The following is a 14,899-nucleotide window of genomic DNA, read 5'->3' on the forward strand; positions in this document are numbered from 1 at the left end:
GATTGGTAGGTTGCTTGATTGGCCGACTAGTTGATTTTTTTTTAAATCTATATTAAAGTGTTTTTTTAATCTTCGATTAGTTGATTGGTAGCTTGCTTGAATGGATGAATAATTGGGTGGTTGGTTGCTTGATTTGTTAGTTGGTTGAATGAATGGTTGATTGGTAGCTCGCTGAATGCCTAATTGGTTTATTGGTTGGTTAGTTAATTGATAGTTTGCCTAAATGGTTGATTGGTTGCTTGATTGGTTGGTCGGCTGGTTAGTTGATTAGTTGTTTTTTTGATTGCTTGAATAATTGATTGATTAGTTGGTTGGTTGATTGATTAGTTGATTTGTTAGTTGGTTCAATGGTAAATTACTTGCTTGGTTGATAAGTTGATTAGTAGCTTGCTTGAATGGTTGGTTGGATGATTGGTTAGTTGCTTGATTGGTAAATTGGTTAATGGTTGCTTTGATTGGATGTGGATTAGAATGATTTTTTAGTTGGTTACTTGATTCGTTTGTTGTTTGGTTGATTAGTTGCTTGATTGGATAATTGGTTACTTGATTGATTGGTTGGATGGTTGGTAGCTTACTTGAATGGTTGAATTATTGGCTGGTTCCTTGCTTGAATGGTTGAATACTTGATTGGTTAGTTGCTTGATAGGTTGGTTCCCTAATTGGTTTATTGGTTGGTTAGTTTATTGGTATCTTGCTTAAATGTTTGATTTCTTGATTGGTTGATTGATTGGTTTGTGACTCTATTGATTAATTGGATGCTTAATTGGTTGCTTGATTGATTGGAAGTGGGCTTGAATGATTGTTTGATTGATTGGTTAGTTGCTTGATAGGTTAGTTGCCTAATTGGTTTATTGGTTGGTTAGTTGCTTGATTGGTTAATTGGTTGCTTTTTTTTAGATCTTTATTATTATTATTTATTGGTTGCTTGATTTATTGGTTGATTGGTAGCTTGCTTGAATGGTTGGTTGGTTGTTTGATTGATTTGGTTGATTGTTGCTTGATAGGATGGTTGTTTAATAGGATGGTTGCCCATTTTACTTTATGGGTAGCTTGCTTGAATGGTTTTTTTGTTGGTTGCTTGAAAGGTTGATTGGATTGCTTGATTGATTGGTTGGTTTATTGTTTGATTGGTAGCTTGGTTAAATGTTAGTTGCTTGATTGGTATGTTGTTTGATTAGTTTGTTGCTTCATTGGTTGGTTGATAGGCTTGTGGATTGGTAGGTTGCTTGATTGGCCGATTAGTTGATTGGTAGCTTGCTAGAATGGGTGAATAATTGGGTGGTTGGTTGCTTAATTTGTAAGTTGGTTCAATGGTGGATTCTAAGGGCTTGACGATCCCTCCCCAGGCCATCTGCGAGATGTGGGGCTTGCCTAGGATGTGGTTGGGTTTGACAGTGGGTCCTGTTAAATTCCTATAAAAAGCTGCGTGTATCCGCAAGTAGGCCCCACCAAAGTGACCGTATGCCGCTCAAAGCGCACAAGCCCAAGTCCTGGTGTTGGGTGGGACGCTAAACAGCCCTGACACGACGGCCCTCCGACGAGACAGGAGGTTTGCGCAGGCCCAATAACCCGCTGGGAAACCAATAATTACGAACAATATAAGAGATAATGCGACTCGATATAATCGACAAAGACCTAGGCGACGAATAAAGGATCACGATTGGAAGCTTGGAACATGGAACTGCAAGTCGCTAGGTTTCGCAGGTTGCGACAGGATGATCTACGATGAATTACATCCCCGCAACTTCGACGTTGTGGCGCTGCAGGAGATTTGCTGGACAGGACAGAAAGTGTGGAAAAGCGGGCAAAGCGGGCACCTTCTACCAAAGCTGTGGCACCACCAACGAGCTGGGAACCGACTTCATAGTGCTGGGTAAGATGCGCCATCGTGTGATTGTGTGGCAACCAATCAACGCAAGGATATGCAAGCTGAGGATTAAAGGCCGTTTCAACTATACTGCCGTGAATCGCATATTTGTCCCATATGAATAGGAAACCCAGCAAAGATGGGACAGATATGCGATTCACGGCAGTATAGCATCATCAACGTGCACTGCACACACGAAGGGAGACCCGACGATGAGAAAAAAGCGTTCTACGCACAGCTGGAGCAGACATACAGTCCCTGGTCTCCACCACCTGCCAGAAAAGTATACATCGCTCAAAAGGCATCACCTTCCAGGGCGGCAAAGCGGACATCCCTAGCGAGAAAAGACATCTTCGGCGTAAAAAGTATCAGCTGCGCCACAGCCTCCAACTAGTAAAGTATCTGCTTCAACAGACGCTTCTCCTCCCAGAACGCCGCAGAACAAGAGACCCGCTCGATATTTTGGACGACTAGGCTGCCTCAAGAGAAACTCACTAGAACACCATGCCGAACACGACAGGTCGGAGCCGTATCAGTAGGTCATGTTCTATTAGTGTGGCCAATATGGTCTTTTCGACGTACTTCAACTGTCAAATCGGAAACATATTTCTCCTCCACCTGGGAAATCGCTCTGAATTAGCACTCCCAGTTGGTAAGGCTGTCAAAATAGTTGATTTGTGAGCGGTCAGCAAAGTTACATCTACACCAGATTGTAGTGCGCTGTACTTATGGGACTGGCAGTCTTCGTCGCTGAATACTGCTATGAGAACCCTTCAATCTCAACCAGCAGCAACGGCTATAATCAACTTTTGGTGATTAGTTAGGTATACGTTCGCAACTGCAGCACTGCCTTTCTTCAAATCTATTTTACGTACCACAAGTAAACAGGAATCCATACGGTGTCTTGAAGTCCGGATGTGTTTAATCAGACTTATTCATCGAACGTGGAATCTTTTTTTTTATCTCAATTTGATCCACTTTCACATCTCAGGCTGCTCTTCAACTTCATTGTGTAAATTAATTTTCCCAGCTTTTCCTGCAGAACAGCAGGAACTATCGCTTAAAAAAAACTTTGACCCGGCTGCCCAAGTACATTGCCGCCTACAAGTTGGCGGACGTTCTAGTGTGGGAGTGGGAGCTAGCCTTGATTACTGTCATAGTGCTGTCATAGTTCCCGAGCGCATGCAAACAATCAGCATAACGCAAATGGCTGCCAGCGAAAAACGTTTACTTTAAATCAACCGAATTAGAAGCTTCAACGCGCAGATCTTTCATCATCGATTCCGCAACATCCAGATAACAATCCCCAGCCTCTTCCACATTGATGTTAATAAAAATGTTCTCCACAATCATATCGTACAGATGTTCGCAATTCAGGTGAACCAGAACCACGGTCAATTGTGTACGGAAGTCCAGTACCATGTTATTCGGAATAATCACAGAATAAATCGCTTTGTTGGCATTGGAATCATTCTCTTCTACCTCGTTGACCATCTCATGAACCTCTACGTTGGTGTGCGCCATTAGAACGTCTAATGTTCCATAAGCGCGATCCATGGCGTCCATAGCTACTCTTCGTGAAACTTTTTGGCCAGCCTCTAGGCCGTTTCCACCAAAAACTCTCCCCTTCGCTCCTTCGAAATGGACGGCAGCATAGCAAAAGGCATTTGAAAGATTGCTTCTCTTCACCCTTCTTTTCCAACAACTGAACACGTTTCATTCGTAGATCAAAATTTTTCGGATCCTATTTGATGGTCCGGGCGTAGCACATCAACGCCCGGCTAAGGTTACCTAGATTCTCGGATATCTCCGTAATGCGAACCCACAGTTGGATGTTGAAGGTTGCAATGGCCGCGATTAGCGAAAACTGTAGGAAATTTTTCGGATCTTTCGTTTCATATATTTAAGCTAACGTGACGAACGGCTCGTGCACTAACGGCATTTGTCGCACAATCTAAAAACATAACTTTTTTAGCCACCTCGGCGTGTCCACGGGAGTAGCAAAAAATGGCTCGATCCTTGCAAAGCCGGTGGCAAAAACCTTCGTTATCGTTTCATCGGAGTTTTGCCGTCAACCTTTACCTTGCAAATTTCCCCTCAACGCATCAATCCGCTTTAAAATCTTTTTCGAATCAGGAAGACTTCTTGGCCAACTTTCGCCGTGTCGCCCATTTTTCTTCTTCCAAGTCCATTTCTCCGCCCTGCTGCATACGGGCTTGATATTCCGTATAGCTGATCTCACCGGCGACAAATTTATTGATCAATATTTCGTTCCGCTGTGGGTTTTCATCGTCCGTTTCCGACTCCGGGAGGGCTGACGACTGTCGTGTTCGGGCCGTCTCCTCCGTCTCAATCCCTACAACGACGTCGACGCGACCGTGGGCCTGCGTGATCTTCGGGGAGTGGCAGCCATATTTTATATGTACTCGGTTCACCCGGCAGTGGAATTTCATTGGCTTCGACGAATTGGGCTAGTTCCTGCGGGTCCAGCTGTAACTCGTCCAGTTCCTCAACGACACTTTCCGCCTCGGACTGATCGGCAGCAGATGATATTTATTATTATGAGAAACGAGAATGACAAGCGAAAAACAAAAACATCAATGCTGTCAGTAAATAATGCACGGTGAGAAAAACATATGGGGAAAACTGATAACTGACAGCGTCTTTAGTGTCTTTTCAATTGTATACCTAGGACTCCTACACACCGATTTAGAATTAAGCGCAACACCGAAAAATTCCGAGTGTCGGATCCCGGTTATTAGTTCCTGGTTCGAGTGCCTCCAAGACACGTGTATTCTTTTTCACAAATTTCATATCAATTTGTCCATTTCGAAACATGTGCTGTGTATATGCACAGCCAAGATATTTATCAAAAAAAAAACTAATTTCGATTAATGAAGGATTGAGATTTTCTGGCCCATTGTCGTCTTTGCTGACGGTAATGATGCATGTTCGAAATTCGAACATTGTGTTTGTAAACAGTATGACGGAGTGTTAACTCACCAGTGGCGGTATAAATTGAACCTGATTTTAAATATCATTTCATCAACTAAGAAAAAATCGATGATGTATGCACGTGGCATAGACATACTATTAACGGCATTTTGAATCTGATTGCAAAATGAGTCAACCTTCACAAGCTTCCACCAGGAACACAGTCTACACATCAAATCTTCCGTTCGATTTGACCAACATTGATGTTCGGAAGATATTCGAAAAATACGGACAAGTCGTTAGGTGAGTTAGATTGGGATTGTAGAGTACATATCAGGATATAATGAGTTTCCTCTCTGAAGAGTTACTATCCTTCGTGACAAGCAAACCCGGCGGAGCAAGGGTGTCGCTTTTGTTCTTTTTTCCAACGCCAAGGAGGCAGATGTGTGCTGCACTTCACTCAATAATACTGAGGTAGGATTTTGAAGATTTTTCTTATTTCCCAAACATCAACATATGTATTTTGTAGATGTTCGGTCGTACGTTGAAGGCCAGTATTGCCAAAGACAACGGCAAGGCGGAGGGGTTTTCGAAACGGCGTGAATACCCGGACAAAAGCCGCTGCTACGAGTGCGGCGAGCAAGGCCATTTGAGTTACAATTGTCCTCGGAATGTACTCGGCGATAAATCGCCACCGAAAGCAACTAAGGGTCGAAATAAAAATTCGGTCGGAAAAAGATTTTCCGACGAAAGGGCAGATTCTACGGTCGATTTCGGTTGGGACAGTGACGATGATGATCGCTGGAAACGAATCAGGAGAAAGTTCGCCATCAGTTGCAGCGGCGAAGCGAGTCAAGTATAGGAAGAGTGCGTACTTCAGCGACGATGAAGAAGTAGATGATGATTAAGTTTTACTAAATTAAACTGTGATGATATAGCCATTTTATTGTTTCTACAATCATTGATGACAGCATATGAGGCAGAGCTGAATGGAGAAGACTTTTTTGTACTGTACAGGCCACTCCGGCACTTAGTATGAAGAAATCTATATATCTATATACATAAAAATGAATGTCTGTCTGTCTGAAGCTTATAGACTCCGAAACTACTAAACAAATCTGCGTAAAAAATTGTATGCAAAGGTTTTTAGGGCCGAGGAAGGTTCTTAAGATGGTTCGAGACCCCTCCACACTTTATAAAGGGGGGCTCCCATACAAATGAAACATCAATTTCTTCATAACTCAAGAATTAATCAGAGAATAAATAAATTTTAGGCGAAATGAAATACGTCGGGTCTGCTAGTATTAAATAATAATAACCCAGAAATTCCAATGGCTCGTATTAGCTGACTGGCGCATTTTAAACCGAGTGCCCCTATTCCTGCCGGTTTGTCTCAAGTCCTCAGTATGCACAGATTCGAGCATACGTCCTCGTCTCGGTCTACATGGCCACCATGGTGCATCTCGAACGGGTCAGCGATCGATGCCTTCATAGCTGTATTTAAACGGTTTGTTGGGCGCAGTAGCAAACATCGCCTTGCTCTGTCACAATGTCAACAATTTCAAAGGTGTGGACAGGGAGCTACCGCAGCTCTGTTCTCAGCGTGCTCACCTCAACAACATTAATAGACATATGACATCGTTCTGTGATGAATCTGCCACCCTGTTTGCTTCATTCTGGAAAACGCACGCGTACCTTCGATGGCCTTGAGGAGGTCGCGGGCAGATCCGTTGCTACTGAAATTGAGTAGGGCCACCAGAGATGCATCCTGAACAGAATAAGAGCCAACGTGAACGTTTTGAACACGAACACGCGTTCTCGCGTTCAGAATGCATCTCTGAGGGCCATACCATACGTAGGGGCGGAAACGAAAAGTGCATACAGCAGGGATGGGAACGGTTGACATTTCTGTTTATCATTCATTCTGCCACGCAGTAAAATAAAAACAAAACCACGGCAGCCGCAGCAGCAGCCACGACCAAGCAGACGACAGTCAGCACATGATTTTATTATTTTCTCTCCCCACAATTAACGTTTCTGTACGCTCATTTCAAGATGTATGACCGTTTTTGGTAGTAAATGATTATTTCATTACTCCTTGTTCATTTTAGAGACTAGAACTAATTAATTAGTACCAACGGCTAGCATTCTTTTGCTTTGCGCCACAGGCAATTAAACCCGATTTTGTTCTGTTTGAGCTGCGCACGAACCGAAACAAGAAATCTCATGCAAATGCTGACCGCACCGACGGCTCGACTCTCACGCAGCAGTAAACAAACAGTTTGCCTTATCGGCAAAAAAATGTCACAATGAGGCCTACATTTTTTTTGGAAAACTGTTTCGGTTTGTGCGGTGCATGAAATTTGACCGGATAAAATGTAAACATTCGCATAATCACAGTGTTTTACTGTACATTTCCCAACACTGTGCATACAAGCATTAGATCAGGGATGCCAGATACAATTTTTAAATGTCTGTGTTAATCTCAGTAAAATGTCTGTATTTGTCTGTATGGTGCTGCAGAGTTATACTGGAAATAGAAAATTACTCAAAACTAGAGGCCTTGATAAGAGAAACGCGGATAGAAAATGTAACTCTGCCAACACTGCAGTCAATCTTCTTCATTAAAGAACAACACATGGAAAGGAAGAAATGGTTTTTCCAAGTAAAATTTCACATACCGCTATTTAATATGTTCACATCACATGACAATAGAATCCAATAAGCCATTTTATGAGACAGATCCGATCAGCTGATCGAAATTTTGAGTGAACGGCTCGGTCTTTGTTTTGGTAAATTTGCATGCAAACCATCATCATTTCGTCATCATCATCATCATTTCATTCCATTTTCGCAAATGTTCCTTGTAAAATGTAAATATTAGTGTTAGGTCTCCTGTCATTTGAGCTTTCTATAAAATAGCTTATAAACAAAGCAATTGCGTTTCATAATCTATCACTGATTTGCATATAGGGTAAATCACTACTTGGGCCTATGGACCCCATTCCCGGCTCACTGCACAGAAAGCTAATGATTTATACTGTTTAGTAGCCGTAGGTTTATGATTGATCATTTTAAAAAAGTCTCCTATTTATCTCACACAATACTCAATATTTTTCAACCATTTATTTCACTCCTAATCGATCCAATTATAGAAAATAAAAATGTAGATTTCAAATTTTTGCTCTTCGTTGCAACACCACTGAGCCGGAGTGATTCTTTCCACTTTTACAAAACGGTATCATCAAATAAACACCTACCTGAAAATCGTCACAGTGCTCGATACAACCATTGCTTCAGGCTTTTTATCACCACACAATAATGCTAAACTCACGCACCTCAATCTTTTGTAATTGTTCGTATCACTAGATTTTATATAAACATATTGGAATACATTTCAAAATGTATCCTCAAACCGAACAAAAAATCACCTCGGCCCAAGAACTTCTAGCTGTACAGTGCTGCCAAAAGGCCATAAGTCTTATTTTAGTATGAAGATAATCCTTCATCGTTAATAGGAAAACTGTCTAATACGTTGACGCTATCATGTTATTTATAATTCTCTCGATTTCAAAAGGTGAAAAAGATATTGTTTTTAAGTGTTTGGAAGAAATTTGGATGAGTAAATATATCTTCTCAACCAAATAAAAATGATTATGAATAATACCATCTGGCATCTTGTTGTCGTGGAACGTGCATATTTTTGTTTACGTCGCATTTTCTACCGTCCCGAGAGAGAGAATGAGAGTAAGATGTTGAGAGATTGAGTAAAATATTGCGTATGCCGAGGAGATTTGGGGTATGCCGGATAAGCAATCGCCTATGACTGAAATGAGTGCTGCACCATGTTAATTTAAATCAAATAAAAGCTTTTCAAGCGGTGTTTAGCAAGAATAACTATTTTTGAAGCAGAGGTGAACCCCATCGCAATATTACACGGCCCACAAAATTCAGAAAAGTTGCCCCTAGCCATAAATATCAATTAAATAATGCAGTCGTGCGCATGTTAGGCCGGGAATGGGGTGAGAAACCCTATTATTGAAATTACATTCAAAATTTATTCATTCGTAAATGTTTTTAAATTGAATTTAGCCGTTTTCAGTGTTTGAGCCGAAGTTTTGACTGCTTGACAGGTCTCTTGCCTGATTGGCTGCTGTTTTTTGACGGTTCGATTGGCGGCACATACCTATCCGCGTTTCTCTTATCAAGGCCTCTACTCAAAACCATACATTTTTGATCGAGTTTTTGATATCATCGAATATCAAGGCTTCAATAATCTGAAATTCGAAATAAGATTTCGTTGCATGAAATAATTAATAATGTATAATAAAAATAATTGTAATTCATTTAGTTTCCGTTAGCGATTATCCAGCTGAGATTCAGCGGCCACTCTCCATTTTTCAAGTCCCCACGGATTCACAAAACGCCAATTTCAATTCTGCGTTTTTTGCTTCAGAGCTGCCTTCACTCTCTCAATGAGTAATGGAAAATCATCAGGTCTCGATATGGTTGGTTATTTTATCATCAAAAACTTTCCCAACTCCGCCAAAATCTGTTTCTGGGGTTGATCAACCAAGCATGGTCTGATCGAATCTTTCCGGATGAATGGCGGAAAACCCTCGTTGTACCCATCCACAAAAACAACATTTCCTTTCGAGGTGTCACAATGTACCGGCCAATTTTTCTGACAAAAGGTGTCTTCAAAGCCGTGGAAAGATTTGTAAATCAGCAGCTGTAAATTAGAAGTCGATAATAGGTTCTGCTTTCGCTAACAAGCACGGGCACATACTTCGCATATCTGGAAGATGTACTGCACAACGACGGCAAGCACGCGGATCTAGAACATTTCCAAGGCCTTCGTCAGGATTTCTAACAGTGGCAAGAATGGGAATGTTCCAGCAACCTCCTAGCTTTTGTCCGCAACTTGGTATACTCTGCAACCAGGAAGTGCGTTCGAGGACACGTCCTCATTACGCTGGTTGGGTGACTAACCCATCTCCAACAAAATTATTGTGGAAGTTCTCGGAGTCTCCATTGATCGGAGACTCTCTTTCCTTTCGAACTTCCGCGAACTCTAAGTAAATTGTCGAACCAGAGACAGCGTGGTTCGGACCTTGTCTCATCCTCATCGAACCAACAACAGGAGGTCCTTTAATTCCTACGTTCGAGCCGCCTCAGAATTGCTACTCGCAGCACCAGCCGAGTCTGCCTGTGCCGAGGCTGGCATTCTGCCTTTCTGCCACCATACGCTGGCGGCCATTTGCCGCTAGCCGGCTCGTTCGCCGCAGCCACTGCTGGAGAATACAAGGTCCCTCTCCTAGCTGAAGGGGGCCGGAATCGACACACTACGACCTGCGGCGAATATAAATAGTTTGCAATTTCCGCAGGGGTGACAATTCCGTGGCTCTTAGAAGAGCGGTGGTTGAGCCACAGATATTTCCATAACTATGAACACAGGTTTACGGATGGGTGGAGTCGGCATTGGGGTTACTGGGACCGGTTTCACTATCTCGGACAGCCTCCCAGATATGAGCTGCATTTTTTCGGCTGAAGCAGCCACGGTGCCGTCATCTACCCGTCCAGGGAACCCATCCTCGTACTTTTAGACTCTGCCAGCGCCATCTCCACATTCCAGAGTGATAAGCCTAAGCACAATAGAATCCAAAGCATCTTAGCGAACATGTTCTCGAACACGACCTTCCCTTGGATCCTGGAGCACTGCGGAGTGCCTGGCAACAACAAGGCGGATCTCCTTGCCGAAGTCGGACATCAGGGCCAACATTTCACGACATCCGTCCCGTTTGGTGATGTCAAAACCTGCATGAAGAAAATCATTTGAGAAAACTGGGAAAAACTGGACAACTACATCCGTTTACCTCCGGAAAATTAAAGGGACCACATCGGCGTGGACATAGGTTCCCTATTTTAAAGAACAGCAGATCATCTCCCGGCTCCGAATCGGACACAGGCGGCCCTTGCATAATTTCGGCAGGAGCCCTTTCTGTACTATCTGCAATGTCTGTGACGTTAGCAACTCTGTGGAGCATTTTGTCAGCGGATGCTTGTAAAATCAAGTTCTTCCATTCAAGTGTCCAAGTTCACCTTCGAATTACTTATAAAATCTTTATGAAGTTTGTACAATTATTCCAAAGAATATATATTTAGGTATATTCCAGGCTTACTTAAAGAATACCGAACGAAAAATTCCGGGGTCCTCAGAAAAATTGATTCGATTTTCTTTGGTGTTGTTCTCTCAGGATTCTCTACGTAATGTTTTCAGAAGCAACATTAGGTTTTAATTTATACTGAAATCATCATCTAAGATTCTCAGGTTTTTATGATATTTTTTGCTTCGGTTTTCCTATAAAAATAACAAATGTCTGTAAAAGTCTGTAACATCAATCAAAAGTCTGTATAATGTCTGTAATCTGCGTGATGTCTGTATGCAAGACCAAAAGTCTGTATAAATACAGACATGTCTGTATATCTGGCATCCCTGCATTAGATTGTAACCCAGCCAGGGATGGAATGCTCTTCAGAGCGAATCAGGAGAAGAAAAAAAATGCTCGAGCGCTACTGCAGTGAGTTTCTAAGAGTTTCCTCACTGCAGTAAGCCGGACCGAGCACGGATATGCAGAGCATGGAGATGTCAGAGGACGGTCGCGACACTCTCGACACACGAATCTTTGCACTTCTCTTTTGTACTTTTGCGCTTCTCTCTTTTTCGGGTAGCTCCGAAATATATTCATTTCTCAATGATAACTAAATGGTTTGACTCAATGAGGTGAGGAAAAAGTTGCTCATTGAGTATCTTTGAGACTCTTTCCGGAGGACGGAATTGGTGGTGGCGAATAAATTTATGATAATTAATTGGCTAATCTAACGGTAGCCAGTAGGTTATTGTATTTATCGTATTTGTTTAGAGAACAATTCAATCACTGTCATAATGCGTGTTTAGGACTGTTCCATTTAATTTTTACACGTTGAAGACATTCCCTTGAAAGAGCTTAATAATTTTCATTCAAAATTGAAGCAGTCGAACAAATCTTGTATTAATCGGTCAAAACGGTATACACTAGAGTCGCTTTTCATGCGGTTTAATATGAGGCTTCCTTTTTATGCGGATTTTGGGTCTCACGCGTTTCAACGCGTTTACACAATATTTTGAAGAAGGTCTTGTTGCCTTTATGTCACTACACTGATAAAAATTCTGTAGTAAATGCGACAACAGATACCTGTTTAGCATTACTATGCCTTAGAATAGTGTGGTTAACTGATAAACGTAATGAATTATACAGATACCTAGTCGATATTACTATGTGTGAGCTGTCAAACTGTTACTATAACCCACGGTTGAATTTACTGTGTATAATATAGCCAATGTTACTATGCGCATGGTTGCAACCATGATTGTTCATAGTTATGATTTCTATAATTTATAGTAAAACAGACACGAAAGTCAATCAAAAAATAATATTTTGTTTATGTATGGTGTTGGGCGGTTTTTCCAATTCATTATTAAATTGCATCTTTGAAAACAATTTTTAGTTACAATTAATTCATGTTGTAAGTATTTATCAATCGTGTGTGTTCAATATTGAGTAACGGAACTGCATATGTATTTTCAGGAAAATTGAGCTTAGTTCCGGCACCCAAAGTTCATCGCAGTTGATCCCGTTTTGAAGATGAAGAAATACTCTGTGGTGTTGAATGTATCTGAAAAAAGTATTGTTCCCCTTTGCCGGTGGCCACTTGGTCTTAAAAATTGCGGAACAAAAGTTTCAATTACCCACCTATTACCACGAACCAGGGAGTCTAAAAGTGTTTATCTCGCGATTGAGAGGAAAGAATTTAGGTAAAAGAAAATCTAACCCAAGGGGAACGACATGTTTTCCTATGCCAAAAAAATGCAGTAAAAGACGACAAAATCCACACATCATATGCCGTCTTTTAGTGGGATATGCAGTCTTTTTCAGCTTCGAAAAACTTGTTCCGCTCCCCTTGCTTTGAACACACATTTGCTAACTGCATCATTATAGTTTTCCAGGAAAAACTTTTCCTTGTTTCGAGAAGTCTGGAGATAAGATTTACATAACATGAATGTGTAAAGGTGTCAACAGTTTAAAAATGATTAAATTACATATATCCATAATAAAGCCGCATAAAGCCTATATAAATAAAACAATTAGTTTCATTAGATCGCTCCCTGGCCCTTCCCTTTCCATCTTCCTCAATCATCATCATCATCATCATCATCATCATCATCATCATCATCATCATCTTCTATATAATAAAAATGAAATGGTCTGTGTTCGTATCCGCATAACTCGAAAACGGCAGGATAGATTTTCTTCATTCCTTCAGCAGAAACGTTCATTGTAGTTTCCGAAGGGTTTATATGATATTTCCTCATGCGAAAAACATTAGTGGGGTTGAGTAAATCGTGAAAAACTAAAATTAAGAATCGTATGGAAACTTCGCATGGGCAGCTCAGAACGCGCATTTTCGCCTACTATGCAGGACAACGTCTGCCGGGTCGACTAGTCAATATATGAAAATGAGTTTACATTGCTTTTGAGGCAATATAACTCACGAACGGATGGACCGATTTGCAAGATTTTCTCACTAATTGATTTGTCTTGGGATCAGCTGTGTTTGTACATACTAATATTTAGTTGATCGATTTGCCGGGGAAAGTTGAGAAGTTGTCTAAATGCAACGGTTTTATGAGTTCTGAAGAAAGCCATCAAGCTCGAACTAAAATCGATCTAGTGTGCGACGCTTCAATCAACTAAATGATTGACAGATTAAAAATAAAACCGGAGCGAGATCGGACAGGTTCGCCTAGTATAAGATAATTTCGTCAATAATATCTTTGCAAATTGTAATTGCTAACCAGATAAATGTAGAATTGCCTACATCAAGCTGCCTGTTGCTTTGAAGCAGTAAATAATTAATGTGAAGATAGAATGGTGTTCATTTGTATGTGTGAGGTTGTTGTGCGGGTAGCGATGGTATGACAGAAGTGTGCTTTCATTTCTCTGTACGTTCAGTTGGAAAGAACAACAAAAATAATGCTCCTCAAAGAGGTTTCTCTCAATGAGTGCCGCTCCTCATTTTTCCACAAAGAAGAGCATCTTTCTTTATGTTTTGATCATATCCGTGATGTTTTGTTGCTCATTTTGGATGAACTTTTTTTGCTCAAGTGATGTAGTCCATGGCACTTATTTTTACTGGAACGAGCCTGGAATTAAACCCATGATCTCCTGCTTGTATAAGGAAGAAGCGGTAGTCACTAGACCACCGAGCTCGTTAATAATCGCTGACCGCGATTGTTTTTTTCTTGTCCGGTCGTGTTTCTTTAGTAAGCGGATCGGCCGGTCGTCGTAAATTTGTTCTGCTTTGCACGGGTGAGTAAATAAATCAGAAAGTGAAAGTTTGTCTCTTGTCCAATCGTGGTTCTCCAGTAGACGCACGATATTCAGTAGTTTGAATAGTTTGCAGTAGCCATCGAACAAGTAAGTGCAGTGCGTGTTTTAGTCGTCGGGAAAGATATAAAATATCTATCTTGTGTTCGGTGGCTCATGCGCATGTATTGCGCTTTGCTCCGGTCGAAACAAGCGCGATCTTCAATAGTTTGCTGTAGCCATCGAACAAGTGTGTACAGAGCCGTTCGTTCGTCCAAAACGCGAATCTCCTCAGTTATCATATGCCACCGGGCGTGCATGTTTAAACTTTAACTCGTCGCGAAACAGCGTATTAGTGTTATTTCCCATCCCATAGATCGCATTGCTTACCAAAGTGAATCCAGATAAATTATCCTTTGCAACTAAAACGATATCCTATCCCAAGACAATCGTGGAGATGCAGAGGTATACTCGGTCTCTAGTAGCAACGAGAGTCGGACTAACAATCCTTCCATTCCTATATGACCGTAAGGACGTGGCCGGCGCCGTTCTTCTTCTTCTTATTGGCATTACATCCCCACACTGGGACAGAGCCGCCTCGCAGCTTAGTGTTCATTAAGCACTTCCACAGTTATTAACTGCGAGGTTTCTAAGCCAGGTTACCATTTTTGCATTCGTATATCATGAGGCT

The 14,899-nt window shown here is 41.5% G+C and overlaps 1 protein-coding gene and 1 pseudogene across 1 annotated transcript; one reads left to right on the top strand and one right to left on the bottom strand.

The window, feature by feature from the left end:
* Positions 1 to 2,968: 2,968 nt before the first annotated feature.
* Positions 2,969 to 4,464, bottom strand: LOC134203231 (general transcription factor 3C polypeptide 3-like; annotated as a pseudogene).
* Positions 4,465 to 4,838: 374 nt separating this feature from the next.
* LOC134203229 (zinc finger CCHC-type and RNA-binding motif-containing protein 1-like) lies at positions 4,839 to 5,873 on the top strand. Its single transcript, XM_062678111.1, has 3 exons — positions 4,839 to 5,104; positions 5,164 to 5,275; positions 5,331 to 5,873. Exons 1-3 carry the CDS (start codon positions 4,989 to 4,991, stop codon positions 5,661 to 5,663), a joined length of 561 nt encoding a protein of 186 aa, XP_062534095.1. The 5' UTR covers positions 4,839 to 4,988; the 3' UTR covers positions 5,664 to 5,873.
* Positions 5,874 to 14,899: the final 9,026 nt, after the last annotated feature.

The sequence above is a fragment of the Armigeres subalbatus genome, unplaced genomic scaffold, assembly GCF_024139115.2.
Source record: "Armigeres subalbatus isolate Guangzhou_Male unplaced genomic scaffold, GZ_Asu_2 Contig1706, whole genome shotgun sequence".
Lineage (NCBI taxonomy): Eukaryota > Metazoa > Arthropoda > Insecta > Diptera > Culicidae > Armigeres > Armigeres subalbatus.

What these genes read in the sequence shown, in the direction of transcription:
- LOC134203229 (XM_062678111.1), top strand. Translation starts at nt 4,989, where the DNA reads ATGAGTCAACCTTCACAAGCTTCCACCAGGAACACAGTCTACACATCA. An exon ending in AAATACGGACAAGTCGTTAG is followed by an intron (nt 5,105 to 5,163) that starts GTGAGTTAGATT and finishes TCCTCTCTGAAG; the next exon opens with AGTTACTATCCTTCGTGACA. An exon ending in CTTCACTCAATAATACTGAG is followed by an intron (nt 5,276 to 5,330) that starts GTAGGATTTTGA and finishes TGTATTTTGTAG; the next exon opens with ATGTTCGGTCGTACGTTGAA.